Source organism: Oreochromis aureus, linkage group 23, assembly GCF_013358895.1.
Source record: "Oreochromis aureus strain Israel breed Guangdong linkage group 23, ZZ_aureus, whole genome shotgun sequence".
Classification (NCBI taxonomy): Eukaryota; Metazoa; Chordata; class Actinopteri; order Cichliformes; family Cichlidae; genus Oreochromis; species Oreochromis aureus.
The window spans coordinates 21249889-21268885 of NC_052963.1; the positions used below are offsets into that span (position 1 = coordinate 21249889).

The 18997-nt window shown below is 39.8% G+C and overlaps 1 protein-coding gene across 3 annotated transcripts in view; it reads right to left on the reverse strand.

Annotated features, from left to right (window-relative positions):
- atp7b (ATPase copper transporting beta) overlaps window positions 1-18997 on the reverse strand; it is an 83802-nt gene that overhangs the window by 3817 nt on the left and 60988 nt on the right. For 2 of the 3 annotated variants that reach the window (XM_039607112.1, XM_039607113.1), the window contains exons 2-15: window positions 11398-12169; window positions 8225-8446; window positions 7985-8148; window positions 7753-7914; window positions 7589-7662; window positions 6718-6901; window positions 6349-6582; window positions 4298-4389; window positions 4087-4214; window positions 3256-3410; window positions 1365-1499; window positions 1095-1289; window positions 466-648; window positions 209-392 (exon numbers count right to left, since the gene is read on the reverse strand). In XM_039607112.1, the coding sequence (XP_039463046.1) occupies window positions 209-392; window positions 466-648; window positions 1095-1289; window positions 1365-1499; window positions 3256-3410; window positions 4087-4214; window positions 4298-4389; window positions 6349-6582; window positions 6718-6901; window positions 7589-7662; window positions 7753-7914; window positions 7985-8148; window positions 8225-8446; window positions 11398-12169 (2884 nt within the window). Of the gene's footprint in view, window positions 1-208; window positions 393-465; window positions 649-1094; window positions 1290-1364; window positions 1500-3255; window positions 3411-4086; window positions 4215-4297; window positions 4390-6348; window positions 6583-6717; window positions 6902-7588; window positions 7663-7752; window positions 7915-7984; window positions 8149-8224; window positions 8447-11397; window positions 12170-15606; window positions 15655-18997 lie in introns of those variants that run through there. The other variant, XM_031727025.2, reaches the window with a different exon arrangement.

Here is an 18997-nt window from a genome sequence, read left to right on the forward strand (position 1 = left end):
ATAGACTACTTTTTACTTTTGTACTTTTAGTACATTTCAGAGCCTGTACTTTTATACTTTTACTTGAGTAACAAAGTTGCTTTAGTACTTCAACTTTTACTGGAGTATTTTTAACCCAGGTATTTGTACTTCTACTTAACTAAAAAAAAGTCTGTACTTTTGCCACCTCTGCTTTGAATAAAGTTTACAGTTACAGTTTTTTTCTGACCTGCAGAGGTGGACTCTCCTGCAGGCAGCATGTTGCTTTCTTCAATAGCGGCCCCCGGCAGCAGGAATCGCTCCTCGCTCGGCTGCAGCAGCAGATGTTCCACGCTGGACACCCGGCAGCTGATCCCACAGCCGGGCACGGCCTGGAAGTCCTGGCAGCACCCGAGGACATCGGAGCCCAGCTCCTGTCAGAAAGTTGATAGAAAGTCAGTAAAGTTTTCTCCTGATCAAAAAGGCAGGCATAAATAGACCTCTCACCTGTTTGCAGTGTTTGGCAACTGCTATGCCTAGCGGGTGCTCGCTGCTGGCCTCTGCAGTACCCACCACTGCCAGGATCTTCCTCAGGGGCATGCGGGCCACTTCCCACAACACCAGAACTCGAGTCACCCGCGGCACGCCATTTGTAATCGTGCCAGTTTTATCAAACATCACTACACCGATCTGATTGAGACACATAGAGGTCAGTGTCAGGTTTAAAAGAGTTTCTAAGAGGTGCCTTATTACAATCTGAGCACTGCACTCTAAAGATTCCTTCTTAAGATTCCTTGATATTATTATTTATTCTATTTTTATATTGTATTTATTTACTTGTTTGTTTTTATTTATTTATTTTGTTATTTATAACATAATTGATCTCTGGTTGGAGGGGCCCATTTCTGCCTCAGGCCCCAACAGATGCTAGAATCGCCCCTGGCTGTAATCAAGCAGCAATGGCCACATGGTGTCACCAGTTAATTAGAATACAGGCCGACTCAAATATTGAAGTGAAATGTTACATTTGTTCCAGCTCTTTTCTCTTTCATTTATTCGCTCATTACAGACATATTTCCTTTCTACCCGCCTCAGTGTTTCTGCAGTGTAAAAAAAAAAAGCATTATAGGTCTCGCCTTATGCGCCATCTCCAGCGGCTCGCCTCCTTTAATGAGGATGCCGTTCTGAGCACCAACCCCTGTGCCAACCATGACCGCCGTCGGAGTTGCCAGCCCCAGAGAGCAGGGGCAGGCGATGGAGAGAACGGTGATGGAGGCCTGGAAGGCGAAGCGGACGATGACCTCTGCCTTGGGGATGCTCTGGTTGTAACCCTTTGAGGAGGAGAGCGGTGTGATCAGGCTACAGCTGTTTTTATTCACACACAAGGCGTCTGCATGCACACTTACCGGGAAGTTCTCCTTCACAATGTCGAAGTTGACAAAGCCAATGACCAGCCACACTATCAGCGTTAACAGGGACACGATAACAATGAAGGGCACAAAGTAGCCACTGAGTCTATCTGCAAACTGCTGGATGGGGGCCTGACGAGGAGAAGGGAAAGCAAGATTAGTCCCTATTCTCTTTGTAAAACATTCATTCTAGTAACTTTTCCTAAGAACTTTTCTTGTTTGAGAAGAGTGTATGTATTGCATAAATCCCTTTTTTGTATTATACATACAGAAATTATTTGAAGGAGTTACATTAAGAACAGTGAGTGACCTTTAAAGGCAGCAAGTGACCAGTATGGGGGTTGAACCAATGACCTTGATGTTATTACCAACACACTCTAATCAACTGGCCTACTGGAGGACCAAGCAAAATGTCTAAATGACAAAGGAATCCAAAATTTTTATTCTTACTTATTCATGCAGAACCAGGGGCAAAATACAACATAGTTTAGTGTTAACAGTCTCTTTTCAGTGTCTACAGTGTCTGCGCACCTCGGTAGCAGTAAGCACTGCCTTCATCATAATTACACTGTAAAAACTCAGCAACTAGAACTTTCCAACCATGCAGGACTTCCAGCCCTCCAAGAGCAGGTTCTTTATGGAACTTTATCCATTTGCCACGCTGTCCACATGATAACCAATCATATTACAGTAAATTTATCACTGTTAGACAACCATACGAACTGAAACGTGACCTTGGTGTTTCTTGGTTCATCTCTTGAGTTGGGAGCCTGTTTATGCTTGAATGATTCATAGGACAGTGTTAAGTGGCTTAACAAACAAAAATAATAAATTAAAAAGTTCCTTTAAAAATTCTCAGGTACAAGGACTGGACTGAAAATGAGTTAAAGGCTGTGGCTACAATGTAGCTTGCCATCACCAGTGTGTGTGAATGGGTGGATGACTGGTTGTGTAAAGCGGTTTGGGGTCCTTAGGGACTAGTAAAGCGCTATACAAATACAGGCCATTTTTTAACAAGCAGCCAATGTCCAAAGAAACAGTTTCAAAGAGCTTCAGGAAGCTCGAGAACTATTGCTCAAGAAAGTCTGTAAGCTATTAAGGGACAGCTGCAAATATTCCATTTGTGTCATTCGATCATATAAACACACTATGGTCTTCCCTCTTCTCTTCTCCTTAGACTGCAAACAGTCCAAAATGCGGCGGCCCGCCTCCTGACTGGTACCAGGAAATTCTGATCTATTACTCCTGTTCTAGCTGGCTTGCTCTGGCTGCCCATAAAGTACCGTATTCAATTTAAAATATTACTCCTTACGTTCAAAACTATTAATAAATTAGCACCGAGTTATCTTAGTGAACTTCTCAGGCCACATACTCCTGCTAGAACACTTAGATCTGCTACTCAACTACTTCTGACGCAACCTAGATCTCGACTGAAGTCTCGGGGTGACCGTGCGTTCGCTCTGGCTGCCCCAGTACTGTGGAATAACCTCCCTCTCGCTATCCGCGCCTCTGATTCTATTGCACTGTTTAAATCACGACTAAAGACCCACTTATTCAATCTTGCCTTTCCTTCTAGTTAACATTTCACTTATGATTTTACACTATGCACTTTTATGCTCAATTAATTCCTTGTTTGTTCTGTATCTGCTGCTTCTCCTATGTATCAGTGACAGTTATCTGCTTGCATACCTAGTACTTGCTTTGGTCCTATTTCTATTTCTATTATCTTCCTTTTATTCTCTGTGTTACTTGTTAAGCACCTTGGTATACCCTTGGTTTTAAGTGTGCTTTATAAATAAAGTGTATCATTATTATTATCATTATTATTATTATTATTAAACACATGTGAGTAACCTTATAGTTTAAAATTGTTATTTTTATAGCTTACCTTAGAGGTCTGTGCCTCTTCGACCAGTTTGACTATTTGTGACAGTGTTGTTTCAGCACCGACGTGAGTGGCCTCCACCAGAAGGGCACCGTAAGCGTTAATGGAGCCGGCAATCACCAAACTGCCCACCTTCTTACTAACGGGCATTGGCTCACCTGACAGAAAGAGAGGAAGAAAAATTGCAACAAATGTCTAAATGATGGTGTCACAGTCATCTTCTGCCTTTTGTGTAACTGTGGTTTGTTTTTGTTCCAGAGGTCCTTTCAGAGGCTCAGCTGCTCAGCCACTCTCTGTTGGATCACTGGCTTTCACCCCTTCTTCTTCACCATCCAGTCACCCACCAGCTGTAATTAAGGACTGGCTCTCTCGAGCACTCTTGCTTGTTACAGCAGTCCAAAGTTGTGGCCTCAGACTCAGGAAATTTTGATATTTCTGATTAATTTCCCTTTGTCTTTTTGTGTCAGTATTCTTAGTTCTTTTTTTTTTTCTAGTTCTGGTTCCTAATAAATCGGCATAAAATCTGATTCTTTGATATTCAATAGGTTGAATCTCGAAAATGCCAGATGATTCTTTTTATTGAAATGAATGTCTTTTTCAAACCTGCATGCAAAAAGAATTTTACCTACACAAACCAGACATCTCTGATTACATTTATAAGACTTTATAACTTAATGACACAAATGTAACCTCTGGGACTAAAGATCTGCAATGCATGCCACTTGTTCTGCCACACGGAGACGGAAAACTCACAGAAATGAATTCTAAATTTGGCTTAAGATGCCTAAAATCCACATTCAAAGCCAAGGATTCACATCATTCACTCCCTCCTACCTGTAATCAAGGACTCATCTGCCATGGAGCTCCCTTCAATCACTTTCCCATCGACTGGGAACTTCCCTCCAGGGACAACCTTCACAATATCGCCCCTCTGAACGAGCTCCACCAGCACCTGCTCCTCACTGAGGATAAATATGTTTTTACAGACACACATGTCATGTACCACAGAGGTGATGGTTTTATTTATTTATCTTATGTGTTTCACCTGATGATGGATTTGTCAGATCCCAAAGTGACCACAGTGGCGTCGGTGGCTTGAAGTGACATTAATTTGGCCAAAGCCTCTGAGGTTTTACTCTAAGACAGTAGAAACAGCACAGGAGAATGTATCGTTGCAGTCTTAAAACAAAGATGTACTGCACTAATGGTATGACCTCGTATACTCTCCTGTCTACTAAGTATGGGCATTTTGAATTGCTACAGTCACATGGTTGTATGGTTACCGCGGAAATGTGAGAATTTGTATGTATCTAGGTTATATCTGCATAAAGTAATTTTGCAAGAAAAATCTGTGTTCCCAGATTTTCACAACTGTGCCGCTGAGATGGCGACAGAAGAAAGTTCATACTCTCCTGCTGGTGAATATGTGTATAAAGAATGGGCCTTCTCTCACTGGTGTTAAAACACCTGCTGCTAGTGTCCCACCACAAAGACAGGAAATTAATCTGCAGCATTTCATTTCTGAGACGGCTCCTATAACAATGTTTTAGTTTCTTTGCGTTTTTGTCCAAGCCAGAGTACAGAAGCTTATGATGAATCAGTTAGTAATAATTTCACATATACAGATGTAAGTTCATGAGGAAAAAATAGCACAAGAGAAAAGCTGGCAAATATGTGGGGAAAAGTGGGAAATTTAGCAGAAAAACATGAAGATTTATTTGTCAATTTATGATCTGTCACATTTGTAAGAACAAAGTTTAAATTAATGACTACATTTTTTTCAAAATATAAATAAATATTACACTTTATGATAAAGATGTCAAATTTATAGGGGAAAAAACTGTTAAAATCTGAGGGAAAAAAACAATCAAAACAATTGTCAATTTTCACCGGCCAATTTTCAGGAAAAAAAATGAAAATCTATTAGTAAAAGACCTGTAAAATTCGCCTAAACTTTACAAAAATAAATAAATAAATACATTTACAAGTAAAACACTGGCGAGAGTGAAAGTTAAAGTTAACAATCAGCAAATTTCCCATAAAAATAGCAAATTTGTGAGAAAATACTGTCAAGTTTATAAGGACAAAATTGTATAAGAAATAAACATAAAAATAAACATTTTTAATTTATAAGAAAAATGGTCAAACTTGGATCAAATTTATGAGAACACAGTGTCAGAGATCCTGGCACAATTCTGTGCTAGGACTTTTAGATGTCTGAAACTCACGTAATGCAATGGTTGCAACAAAAATCTGTCAAAATTACTAGAAAAAATATTAAAATTGCAAAGAAAAACTAAGAAATTAGGAGAATGATACATTTGGCAAAATTTTCAAAACTTCTTTTGAAAAATCTCCAAAAGTTGAATCTGTTCATCTGGACGTAGCGTTTTGTGGGAGAAAGCAGTCAAGACTGAAGAAGACTTGGATTACGTTTCTCCACAAAAACATGATTCAACTTTTGAAATTGGATGATTGAGAATGCAAACGTTCTTTTGAAAAAAGCATCAAAGTAGCAAGAAAAAAAATAAAAGATTTATTAACAAAAACATGGCAAATTTACTAGAAATTGCAAATTTTGAAGAAAAAAAGAAAAATTCACAGGAAAGAATAGAAAATTTACAAGTAAAACATTGGCGAACTTAAAAAAAAAGATTGCTAACCAGTGGGTGAGTTCATGGTGGCTAGCCAACATCAGAAGTCAGTGAAGTAGTAATAGTAAATAGTAATAGTAATAACACTATTACAGCTATTATTTGAGTACTGCACAAAAAAAAACATGCACTGCAGATATAAAATGCAAGCAACTTCATCATCAAATTGAATGCAGTCCTGTGATTGTGATGTAGCATCAGACGATGTTCAGTTTATCATTGTCTAGCACAATAAAAACATCAGCCCTCTGAAGAGTCAATAAAATATGGCAATAAAAGCCTGGAGAAAAAACAAACATGCTGCCTAATGCAGACAGTGCAAGTTTGAATTAGGTCATATATAAGCAACTGTAGTGAGCTGATTCCAAGAATCAGCAGTGACTTGACAGTTTATAGTTCCCTAGAATTAAGCCTTATAAATCTTTTTTTCTTTTTATTTTACCTTTGCGATGTGCTCCAGCCATCGTCCCAAAGCGATGAACACAAAGAGCATGGGTGGAGTGTCGAAAAAGGTCACAGGGCTCTGGCTGGCCTGCTCAGCCATGGCCACGATGAGGACCACGCAGGAATAGATGTAGGCAATGGAGGTGGCTAACACAATTAGCACATCCATGTTGGCAGTGCGATGTTTTAACGAGCGGTAGGCCTGAATGTAAAAGTATCGACCTCCAAAGATCTGCATCAAGGAAGACACAAAGATCCAGTGAGGGGAAGGATTCACGCTCCACCGTGAGTCCTACACTTTTACCATCCTTAGCAAAGAAAACACACTCGTGTGATTAAAGGTTTAGCTCAGATTGTGCTTCCTCACCTGGACAGGTGTGCAGAGCACAAAGAAAAGCAGGTTAAGGATGGAGAGGCCCGGAAGTACATTCTGCTCGGTGGGCATGGAGCCCCCATGTTCTTGGTGCAGGTTGTCCATGACCATCATGTAGATCATGAGACCCATCACAGGCAAGCCAAAGACCAGGCTCAACAGAAATGAGTTCTTCCACCTACAAAAACCAGGCAGACATGTCTGTTATGAAAAAAACATTCATCCTTTCCACTGATTTTTTGTACAGCTGGTCATTTTTAAGGAAAAATTTAGCAGTAAGCTAATAATCTGACACCTTTTTTAGCTGCAAATGTTCCCCTGGTGGCCAAACGGAGAAAGGCCGGTAATTTCAAATTGCCTGACAACTGTATACAGTCTAGTATAAAGACAGTTTAGTGACAGTGTAGGGGATGGAAAATCTGTCATAATAGCTGTGAAAAATCTGCTGACATCTTGTTGAATTCAGTGATCTAAATTCACAAAGAGCAGCAAGTCAGCTGAATGCAGCCTGTACACTAAGAAAATCTAGTTTTACCACCTCTGGTCTTGCATCTCTCATATAGAGCCAAGAGCAGAAACAGTCCATCTGTATGACATTTAAGGAAAAGTGAAAGTTGGTATAAGTACTAATTAATCGAAATGTTGACTCTGACCTAAATCTAAAAAGCCTTTTCCAGTAGTGAAAGAAAAAGTGTAGTGAGGGATTGTGGGTTTAAGCATGACCTGGGGGATCAATATCTGGATCAAAACCACCATGTGCTGGTTATAACTTTCCACCTGCCAACGGCATACTCTCAGGGTTTAATTGTTAGAAAATTGTTAATTGTTATTATTTAAAAATAAGAACTGTAAACCAGATACTTGCTGTCGAATTTCTTCTTTGTGATCAAGGTTGTTTTTGAAGCCCGCCTTCTCCAGCCTGGCCTCAAATCCAAGACCCTGAAATGAGGAGAAACTCCAAGGTGTGAAAATTGCATGTGTAAAACATTGTAGGTTTAAGATGGCTTTTAAAAGTCTTGTGATAAACACCTGGATGATCTTGATAATATCCCGAGGTCCGAGCACCTCTGGGTCAAACTCAACCTGAGCTTTGTTGGTTGCCAATGTGACCGAAGCCATGAGGATCCCTCTGGTTAAGTTGAGCTTGGACTCGATGTTGTGGACACATGATGCGCACGTCATGCCTGTTATCTGCATGTGAAATACATGTGATGTGGAATTTGCACAAAATCCTGCATTATATGATGTCCCGCAGACTTACAGTGAGGTCCAGCTTTCCATGTGCTACTGCATTATCCTCAATCACTTTGGCACCAAAGCCCAAGTCTTTGATGAGCTCAGTCACTGCAATAGCATCCAGGACATCTGAATCATACTTCACCTCCGCCTTACCGGCCATTAGCGACACCAACACTGAGAGGACACCTGGTTAACAAACACAGTACACTTTATCAGCATTCTTCATCTCAGTACAAATGCCTCATCCCTGGAAGTTGCTCACCTCTGTGTTTGAGCAGGTTCCTCTCGATGTTGGACACACAGGAGGCACAGGTCATCCCCGTGACGCAGATGAAGCATCTCTTTGCTTTTATCTCAGGCGAACTTGCAGATGGTGCCTGTGAACCCGTCCCATTGCTGACTACAGGCCTGTTAGCCGACATGTCAGAAAGTCCAAAGCTTACAGGCTGGGACTTTTCATGACTCTGAACACTCTTTATAGGTTCTGAAAGGACAAAAAAATATGGAGGTGCCATATAAGTTTGTAGCTCTACAGATTTATGAGGCTCAACTGAGAATCTTCACTCACCATGGTCCAACTAGAAATTTTAAAAACTCATCTTAATCTCTCCCTGAAGGGAGGGAGGATATAATCTCTTTCATTTGTTTTTTTTTTGTCTGTTTGTTAGCAGTGTGTCAGATTTTGTGTGATGGTAGATACCAATTAACAATAGATACCAATACCAGCTTGAGGTGATTTAATTTTCATGAAAATCGGTCAAGGTCAAAGTCAAGGTCATACCGAATGTGAAAGTTAGTAAAATCTTTATATCACACACAATTTTTCATGCATCGTTTTCAGATTTCACAGCAATATACTAGGCCCTGGGGGACATGAGTACCTAGGTTGGCTAAGTATTTAACATTGACATTTATTGTTTAAGGTCAAAGTTGACCTGGGAAAAAACACTTCAAGGAATAATATCAAGTAATATATCCTGTGAAAAGGCCTGGAGAGGCATCACAGTGACACCATAAAGTTTTGCAAAATCACACATGCATGAATATATCTTAAAATGTCAAACTTTCACAGCTTACAGAAGATAAGGGTAAAGATATAAAACTTTAGTATGTAATGCTTCAAGGTCATAGGTCAACAGTCAGGTTCACACAAATTAGGAAAAAGCCTTATTTTCCATGGGTCATCTCCAAACTTTAAAGCAATAGGAACATAAGTAACTTGTTTGCTTGAACTCTTTAAAACATTGTATGCCGTCACAGTGAGACAAATGGATTAAGCTGACATCAGCATAAATTATCAAAGTTCAAATGTTCCCCTTTTTGTTTGCTGTGGCCAAAACTGTGTGTTCAATACACTGCTAAAAAAAATGAAAGGAACACAAAAATCATGTGAAGTCTCTATACCGATATGGATTGGATAACATGGTAGGAACTAACAACTCGGTTGTCAGAGAACATCTGCAGGTGGCATGATTCCCTGTTGTACTGGAAATATAAGGTGCACAAAGTAAACAGGAATGATTTCTGATTGTTTAACTCTCATATAGCTCCAGGATGAAAGCACAGAATTGGAAACGAGCATGAATGGCATTTCTAAAGCAAGCTGGATTTATTTTATTTACTTTAAGTCCACAATCTTCTCCCACACCTTCTGCTAACTAGAAGAGAAAATAACCAAGCATTTGCTTAGTTTGAGAAGTTTGGATAGCCTTTTTTACAGCTCACTGGCATATGATATACAACCACATGATATATAACTTCTATCCCAATAAGAGGCCAGTAGAGGCCAATAAAACCTGACACTGAGAGCTGAGCAAGATAAAGAGAAATTAAAGAATCTGTTCATAATCTGCCTGCGTTAATCCCTCATCTTGGCAGGCTGTTTCTGCAATTAAAGCCCTGGTAAGGATAAGGGCTCTCAGAGTTTCACTGAGGAGTACAGTTGTCTGGTTCCCAGAGTAACCGTTGAGTTTCTGGTTTACTCTAAACAACATACCTCTTCTAAGAAACCCTTTAGATAGCATGTACAAGATTTCACGGTTAATGGCAGACATTTCCTAAATGAAAGCAAACCCCTCCAAGGACATCTAACAATGGGTGCTTTTCTACCTCGGGTGTAAAAACTAGTTCAAAGGTACTTGAGTTCCCAACTCACTCCTTGCCTGACAGAAAGAGCAGATGAAGAGATGAGGTACCACTGAGGCACGAGAGTTATTTTTCATGTTCATCCCATTAATGACAAAAAAAGGGTCAAAAATCCACTAAGGATTTGTGTTGAGTTCTCACAAATGTCACAGATTTCACCTCTCAACTCATCTGCCGAGTAAACTTAACACTTGTTGTATTGGCTTTGGTCTGTGTATGCCTTTAATAAGTATTATTATTATTATTATTATTATTGTATTGCATAAAATGTAGACTTCTCATTTGTGTTGCGAGACAGAAACAAGAGGTAAAAAGTAAAAAAATAAACTGTAGAAAACATTAAAGTGCAGCTACGATATACATTCTTCTAAAACTAATAAAATTTACTAATGTAGTTTTCAGATGCTAGCTACTGGGTCAGCAGACACATAGCTAAAATGCCTCTTGTGTCGCCACATGGCAAGCTGTCAAACTTGGACTCAGAAGGGTCAGTATTGAAGTGTGCAGAGGAGCTTTTTTCCCCCTAGATTAGGATAGCTGCAATGATGGTGTGCTGGTGTGCTTATCTGAATTTCAGGAGCGGGAGCACACCTCATACAATCCCCTATCTTGACTATATATTAGGGACAGATGATGCTGTCCGCACCACAGGTGGTTTGTTTCATGCCACATCCTCCCTCCTCATTTATTTCTCTGCCTTAAAAACATAAATTGAAGCACTCTTATGCTTGAATGACACCTGAGATCAGCAAATACAGCAGTGGGCCATAACAAATTAAAAACTGGTCAGATGATCCAGCTGTGCTACTGTTCTTGCATCTCTGATGAGAGGCACTGAGACCAGATGAGAAATGATGTACAAATTGAGAAATGAGAAATAGGGATAGAAAAAAATGCACCAATCTGTGCCAAATTCTTCCCAAAATAAATTAAGATGCATAACTTCTTGTCCAAGCCTGATCAGCTGGAGTCAAGCTAACACCTGTTACCATGTGAACTAATGGGTAAGGTATCTAGCTCCTGAGTGTTTGTGTCCCTTCATGTTGGAGAAGTTCTGGGATCTTTAGGTTGTGATCTGGACCAAGTACTGTGGAGCTCAAGTAAGATGTTAAAGAAAAACAGGATGGTAAAAACAAATGCTAACTGTTCCCTGGATGTTCAGTCAGTTGTCACCCTCAATATTTATTAACATTTGACACACTGAAAAAGAAAACTTAAATAATCCTAAAAATTTTTTTTTTTTTTTTTTTAAAAAGCTGCATTAAGCAAACATTTATTTTTGTTACCTACCTTTAAGTGAGGCGTCAAAGCCCATGTCCTCAATGGCTGCCCTGAGCTGCTCTGGCTCTGTCAAATAGGGATCAAAGGTTATTGTTCCCCTTTCCGCCTCCAGGGACACCGCTATGAACCGCACTCCAGTCATCTGAGAGATCCTCCCTTCTATTGTCCGCACACAAGAGTTGCAAGTCATCCCTCCAATCAAAATGGTTACAGTCTGGGTGGAGGCATCCACCTCCTTATTCTGCCAGAAACTTAAATCTTCTACTGATGGGTCCTCAGATAACAAAGCAGTATCAAAGCCCATGTCCTCAATTTTGTCTCTCAGTTCTTCATGTGTGACTAGAAGAGGCTTAAAAACAATCAGCGCTGCTTTGTCCTGAAGAGACACCTGAATATGTGAAACCCCCTGCAGCTCCCCGATCTGTCCCTGAATAGACTGCACGCAGGACTGGCAGTGCATACCATCCACCCTGATCTGCACCACAGACTCCACGCTGTATCCCAAGGTCTGGAGTTCCAGGGCGATCTCTTTGGTTGGAATAACTGAAGCATCATAGTCCACCTTGGCCAAACTGTTGGGTACAGACCATGTGACAGCAAGTATGCCATTCAGGCTGCAGATTCTGGTTTGGATGATGTGGACCTCATGCTCAGAGGTGATCCGCTGAAGTTTAAAAGCGGCTCTTGAGGCAGCTTTAGGTGGAGGGCAAAGCTCAGTCTGGCTCCCATACTCGTAGGCCAAGTTTTCAAAGCCTTGTTTCTCAATGTCAGGGTCACTCTCCTGGAAAGGCAACAGAAGATTATATCAATTCAGCATTTTTTTATTTTTTTTTTGGAAATGTAGGGACAATAATTATTACAATTTATCTTAAAATTACAATATCTTAAATCATATTTTAAGAAGAAAGGCCATCTTTACAGAATGCTATTATTAAGAAATGTAGTAAGACAGAAGGATAAGATCCAGAAACTGAAGTATAAGGTAATTTTATCAGGCTTCTGCTATTTGACGTGTGTGAGCATCAGGACAGGAGCATTACAGCAACTCTGACCTCAATTATGCAGATGACACAAAGCTCTACATATAAGTGTCACCACACGTTTAAAAGCCCCTAAAAAGTGCTTTGCACATATCAGTTAGTTAATGTTCAGTATTTGTTTTTGGAACTAAAAATCAGCATGACTGCATAAAAAATCTGACAGAAATCAAACCATATTTAAATTCAATTTTATTTATCTGAGAACCAATGAAAAAAAATCTTCCCATTTAACTTTTCTTTTCCGTCATCATGATTAACGCAATTAACCCATCAGGAGTGTAGAATGGACAAACTTTGGACAAACTACACAAAATGCGTTAACAGAGACATTTCAGGGATTTTGAGTCATTCTGATTTTGGGTTAATTGAGTGAGCAGGAGGTGAGCTGGCTTCAAACAAATGCCAGCTCACCTCCTGCAACCACTTTTCCGAGAATACGCGCTTCTTTTGCAGTTCGGACTCCTTCTGACATTTCTTTGGAGGTGGAGGAACACCAAAGTAATTGCTTAAAGGAGCTTGCTTCTTCGACATCTTTAAGAGTTCTAAAGAAATGTCTGTCCTCCTCCAGAAAATCGTATGTACGCAAACGTGCATTGCAACTTCTTATCTGGTGCGCGTCTTTTATTTTGACAGCGCATGCACACCTGCGGACCACTTATATGCACCCCTGGATATAGATATAGATATATATTGCAAGGTAAATACCCAATAATGCAGAGAAAAGAGAGAAAACCACAGCAGTCATTTAGTGACTTGACCCCTTTGAGGAAGCATTTTGGTGACATCAGGAAGGAAAAACACCCCTTTAACAGGAAGAAACCTCCAGCAGAACCAGGCTCTATGTTTCAGGGTAGGATTAAAACTCCCCTTTTATAGCATGTGATTAGGGTTGGATCAAGTAACCCTGATTTATCTGTTAGTTACACTGTGATTGCTAGGCCTGATTGCTAGGTGTTTCCCATGATGCACTGACTGTATCTTGTTCACTCACTATGTGTTTATAGTGTTACTTCTACTGTGGTTAATTTTTATTTTTATTTTGGAAGAGTGCTGTCTGTTAGGAGTGGATTATCTTAGAACCTGTGCCATTCTTACATGGGTGAAATGACATGTAACTTCACACCAATCTTAATCAAGTGAAGTGGCAGGACAAAGACTATAAATGTCAGATTTGACAATACAGTACGTATACATCTGTAATTATGACATCATGTTTTACCTTTCCTTACAATTCCGTAACCACTATATTGTTTTTGGTTCTAACCCAACGATAAGCTTCCGAAGAGTCTGAGTACTTGCAACTATCCATGGACCACTTCCCCTTTTAATGCTACTGCAAATAACCACAAATCCCTGACTTACTTTGTCCATTAGGTCACTGAGGCCACACATTAAGCCACATAACATGCTGGGCATTGTTCAGTACACAGCTTATACATTGCAGAATGTGGGGAAATACCCACTGTTTTCCAACTGTCATGAGATTCTTGTTGGAACTTGTCTTGTTGTTCTTTCTCAGGATATAGATTTTCTCAGATAAAGTGCACTCATCAAGTATTTAATAAGTATTAACCACATTATATTAAGCTGCATTGTGCGTTTGGTTTGTTGACATGCCACATTTATGTTGAATTCCTTGGTGCTTCATGCTGCATATCCATGTTGCTGTTGTGGCTGTATTAGTGGCTCAAGAACAAAGACTTCACAAGACCTCAAATACACTTGTAAGTATGACAACCCTGTTTCTGCTAGTCTTTTAAGTCCTCAGCTGAGAAACAACATGAATTTTTACTTTAGCTTTACAGTTCCTCAAGCCAGCCACTGTTTAATCCTTTGAGAAGCCCCTGTCTGACCCCAGTAAGCTAACAGAAAGCATTTACAGGGTAAGACCCCAAAAGCAAAGTTTTATTTATATGAGTTTGACTAAAAGCCTTGGACCCCTGACCTGGTGTATTTAGTATTTTTCTAACTACAATCTTAACATTGTAGTGAAAACCAAAGACCACAACCACAGAATTAATTTTTAGTCCTATTGTTAGTCATGTTGTGCATTCAGACTGTGGCCATGTCAGAAAAGAGTCAACAACTTTGCAAAAGCAAATATGTGAGTCAATGTTTAATCCCATACTGGGTGAATTGGTTTCTTCTTTACATAGAAAACTGCTTTGAAATACAAGTTTTTGCTACCTCTCAAGCGCAATCTAAGACATTTATGGATTGAAAAATGAGGTGCTAGATAGATGGCTCAAACACTACTGGACACTTTAAATCCACTATAAGGCTGTCATGTTAGGAGACCACATGATTGGCCCTTCACCTAAGCCTCCCAGCATGACTCTGCTTAAAGACATCTCATTGAACTGAGGGGAAAAGTCAACCCTTATTAAAAGAAAATTAAGCAGAGTTGCACTTGCGTTAACATCATTTCATCCATTTCATCACAAACATGATGCACAACAATTTCTATTACATGTGCTTTACGCACAACACAACAGATGTCTCTGATTTAGAGAATAATCAGTGGGAATCAGTGCATTGAGTTCAACTTCAACTTTGTGTTAAAGCAAAAGCAAACACTGAAATGTTGACTCATGATCAAAGTGCATCAGCACTCAAATAAATCACACAGGAAACATTTTACAGACTTCACACCATCCTTTATATTTCCAGTGTTCTCATACCAGTCCATGACTGTATACATGCTGCAAAAAATATACAAGTGCATTTGTATCACAGTCTACTTAAGCTCAATGCAAAGCTCACTGCCTGGTAAATATGCAGTATTTAACTGACTAAACTGACATGCTGTCATCCTTTTCACATGCTACATAACTACTCTTTGAACATAGACCTACATACTAACTGCACCATACAGAAGACTATTTGAACGTATTGACACTGAGGATTGGAAAATGTTATTCCCATGTTAACCTTGATTCTGTGATATTTAAATGAGAAGTTAAACAATAATCAGATGTAAGTACATTCAAGCAGAAACAAGAACCTCCAAATACCTGTTAAACTGTGTTATTTGTCAAATGACAATTTTTTTTTATCTTTATTCAAAAATAAATAACTAGGTGATTCTACTCTTTGGAAAAAGGCAAGTTTTTTACCCTTATTTAAGCGAATAAGCTTAAATAAACTAACATCCCAAAATGCACGATCTGCTGCCTACCTGCATCATGAGCACCTGCTTCACGCCGTAACTGCATGTTATGTAAATATGTTCTTTCAGGTGTCATGGTCTTATACCAGATTTTTTTTTTTTTTTTAAACAGGCACTATTGACTGGGTAGTTGTTGCACCAATCAGATCCATCAACTGAGGTAATCTACCTGTTAACATCAGGCTCATGTCATTGATTGGTTTTAGGTTTAGCAGTAAGGTACAGGGACTGGAAATGTTTGTTAGTGCAGTAAGCAAAAGGGCCAGTTTAGTAGAAAGTGACTAATATATTGCAGTTATTAACAAGAATGCAAGAGGAGCATTGGTTTCTTTTTTATTATTATTATTACTTTAATTAATACTTTAGTTTGAAATTCATAAAGCTCATGTCCTTCAAACATATAACACAATTACCATTTGAGAAATGAAAAAGGCTACGTTGTTGCCATTAAGCATGATAAGTATCTAGCTGACAGGATGAAGATATGTTTAGGTATCTACAGTTCTGTTATTTTAATTACTTCTTTAATTTTCCAATTAACACTTGAATTTTCTGTACACATGTATAACATAACGCTTTAACAAGCTTAATGAACGACATTACCTTCGAATAATGAATCTAAAGGGAAACAATGTATGAAAACCTGCAAAACCATTATTCCAAATGCTTGCACTTTTAGGTTTATATTACAGCCATTTAGCATAGTCCAGGACTGACAAAATAAGTGGTTTGTTATTCTGGACATTCACGTTCAATGACCTGTTTCACTTTCTCACATTGTTAAGGGGAGCTGCAGTGGGGGTAAAAAAACGAAAACTTACACCAACATATGAGTATGTCTCTGCCCGTTAAACGGTTACCTACATTCATAGAGCGATTGGACAGAGAGCAACAAACCCCCCGAAAAAAATATATTTTTGGTTGAAAGACACAAGACCAACTATTTATGACCGAGTGGAAGAAATCTTCTACCAAATCTTTTGATACACCGTTTTCTTCTATGGGACTGGTGGTGCTGCTGGCAGGATGAACCCCAAAGAAATAACATGGGCAGAGTGTCCACATGAGGTAGTGGGATTCTAAATTTATACTGAGATGCCTCAAGATAAAAACTGACGAAAATGTCAAAAGTGTAAATTTACCTTTAATAAATAACAGGACACAGGCGTTTAGGCAATGGTGCAACCTGATTTTCAGTTCAAAGATTCTCAATTCAGTTGGTACAGGGCTCCAGAGACCGCTTTGGGCGTCTTCGTATTGAGATCTTGGACATAGCTTCTCTGGACTACATTGCTGCTCAACTGTTCCTGGGATTCAGCCTTTAACCTGTCAGCTGTGAGTATGAAATGATGAAATGAACGAAATGACACAGAAACTCAAGGGAGCCGTCCTGGGATTCACCATTTATCCTGAAAGATGTCTGTTAAAAAGGAGCTACAATCAAATCTTAAATCCCAAAAAAGCATCTCGGAGACTTCCTCCCAAGAAGCAAAGAGGAAGACCAATGACAGAGAGGTGGAAAAGTCAACACTGACACAGAGAACCTCTAAAGACTTAGGGCGTTTATCAATATGCGTACTTGTGCGTACTTGCGTTCTCGTGTACTCGTGATACGTCATCAGTCGGAGACCAAGTACTGTTCCAATTGGCACGCATCACGCCGAGAACGCGAAAAAGTCCCGGATGTGTTCTCGATCCGCCCGTTTTATCGAGCATGCATCGGTGTAGACTTGGGACAGCTAAATATCCCAGAATGCATTTCGTCCAAAACTCAACAGCGGACTCCAACCCCCGCTCGCGGACTTCTCACTACTCAGGTTAAAGAAACTCCAGCAGCTGTCTATAGTATTGAGTGTCCACTAGAATAGAAATAAAAGCGTTCTAACATCTCACCTGCTTGTTTTTATTAAGGTATGTACACGTATGTACATGTACACTATTTTTATTAATAGAGGTTTCACCACTGAGGTTAACAATGATATATAAGTCACTTAGATCACTTCTAAATGTTAATGTTTGGTTTATTTCAGTGTTTTATTTGTTCCTGAGTAAACTGGTTTGGCTGTGATTAAAGTTAAGCTTCATAACATGTTACTTACAGTTAAATTAAGAGGGGACGGCAGTAAAAACTCCGGCCCTGTGACATCATCACGCACGCTGGTGTTCCGACTGTACAAATCACGAGTCCGTGCTCGCGTGCCGAGAATTGAGAAGCGGCCCACGAGTCCGTGCTCGCGTTCTCGGCGGGTACGTACTCACCGAGAACGCGAGTACGTACTCGCGTACTTGGGCATTGATAAACGGCCTTAGTGTCCAGAACTCTGGACAGCCAACACCCTGTGCTTATTGCTTCACTTTATTTGGGGGTGTTTATGTTGTCTGGTAGGACTTGTGAAACCACATGAAGACCAGAGAGTACCAACGATTTGAATCACTGAATTTAGTTCCATTAAAAGAGGGGAGTAGCAGGAGCACGTGTGGACGTGCTCAAACACAGCTGAATCAAAGGTTTGAATTACCTCTTCAGCATGGCATCGAGTTTGGCAAAGGCCTGATAACAAGCCATTCATTTGATTCAGGTGTGTCAGAACAAGGATGCACCTAAAAGCTAAAGAAAAGTAGCTCTCCAGGACTGGAGTTGGAGACCCCTGTGCTAGGCTATGTACACATAGGGAGCCGCCCTTGGTGATCGGGGGCAGTTATAGTACCCGACTGACTCACTCGGTGCCTGTACTGCAGGGTGACTTGGCTGCGTTTTGGGGCATCAGGTCCTGACTGTCGTCTGTTTTTGGACACAGTTCAGAGAATCCGGCCATCCAAAACACATAGCAGAGGATGGTTTCGATCCATCAACCTCTGGGTTATGGGCCCAGCATGCTTCCGCTGCGCCACTCTGCTGGAGAATCAAATCAAATCAAATCAAAGTTTATTTATATAGCACATTTCAAGACCGAAGTACACCAAAGTGCTTTCCATAAGATCATAGTACAGATAAAATCAAGTATAATAAAATTATAAATATGAAAATACAATAAAATAGTTACATAATCCAATGCAAACCGGATGCAGTTTGCCCTAATTGACCTTAAATGCAATGTCGAACATGTATGTTTTTAAACGTGATTTAAAAGACTGAATAGAATCCGATGCGCGTATATGGAAAGGAAGTGTATTCCATAATCTAGGTGCTGCAACGGCGAAGGCACGATCACCTCTGGTTTTCAAGCGAGACCTGGGTTGCACTAAGAGCAGTTGGTCTGATGATCTTAGTGCTCTTGTGGGGCTATATGGGCAGAGAAGATCAGCTAGGTAATCAGGTGCCATATTATTTAAAATTTTATAAGTAAACAGTAAAACTTTAAAATCAATTCTAAATTTAATGGGGAGCCAGTGTAAGTTT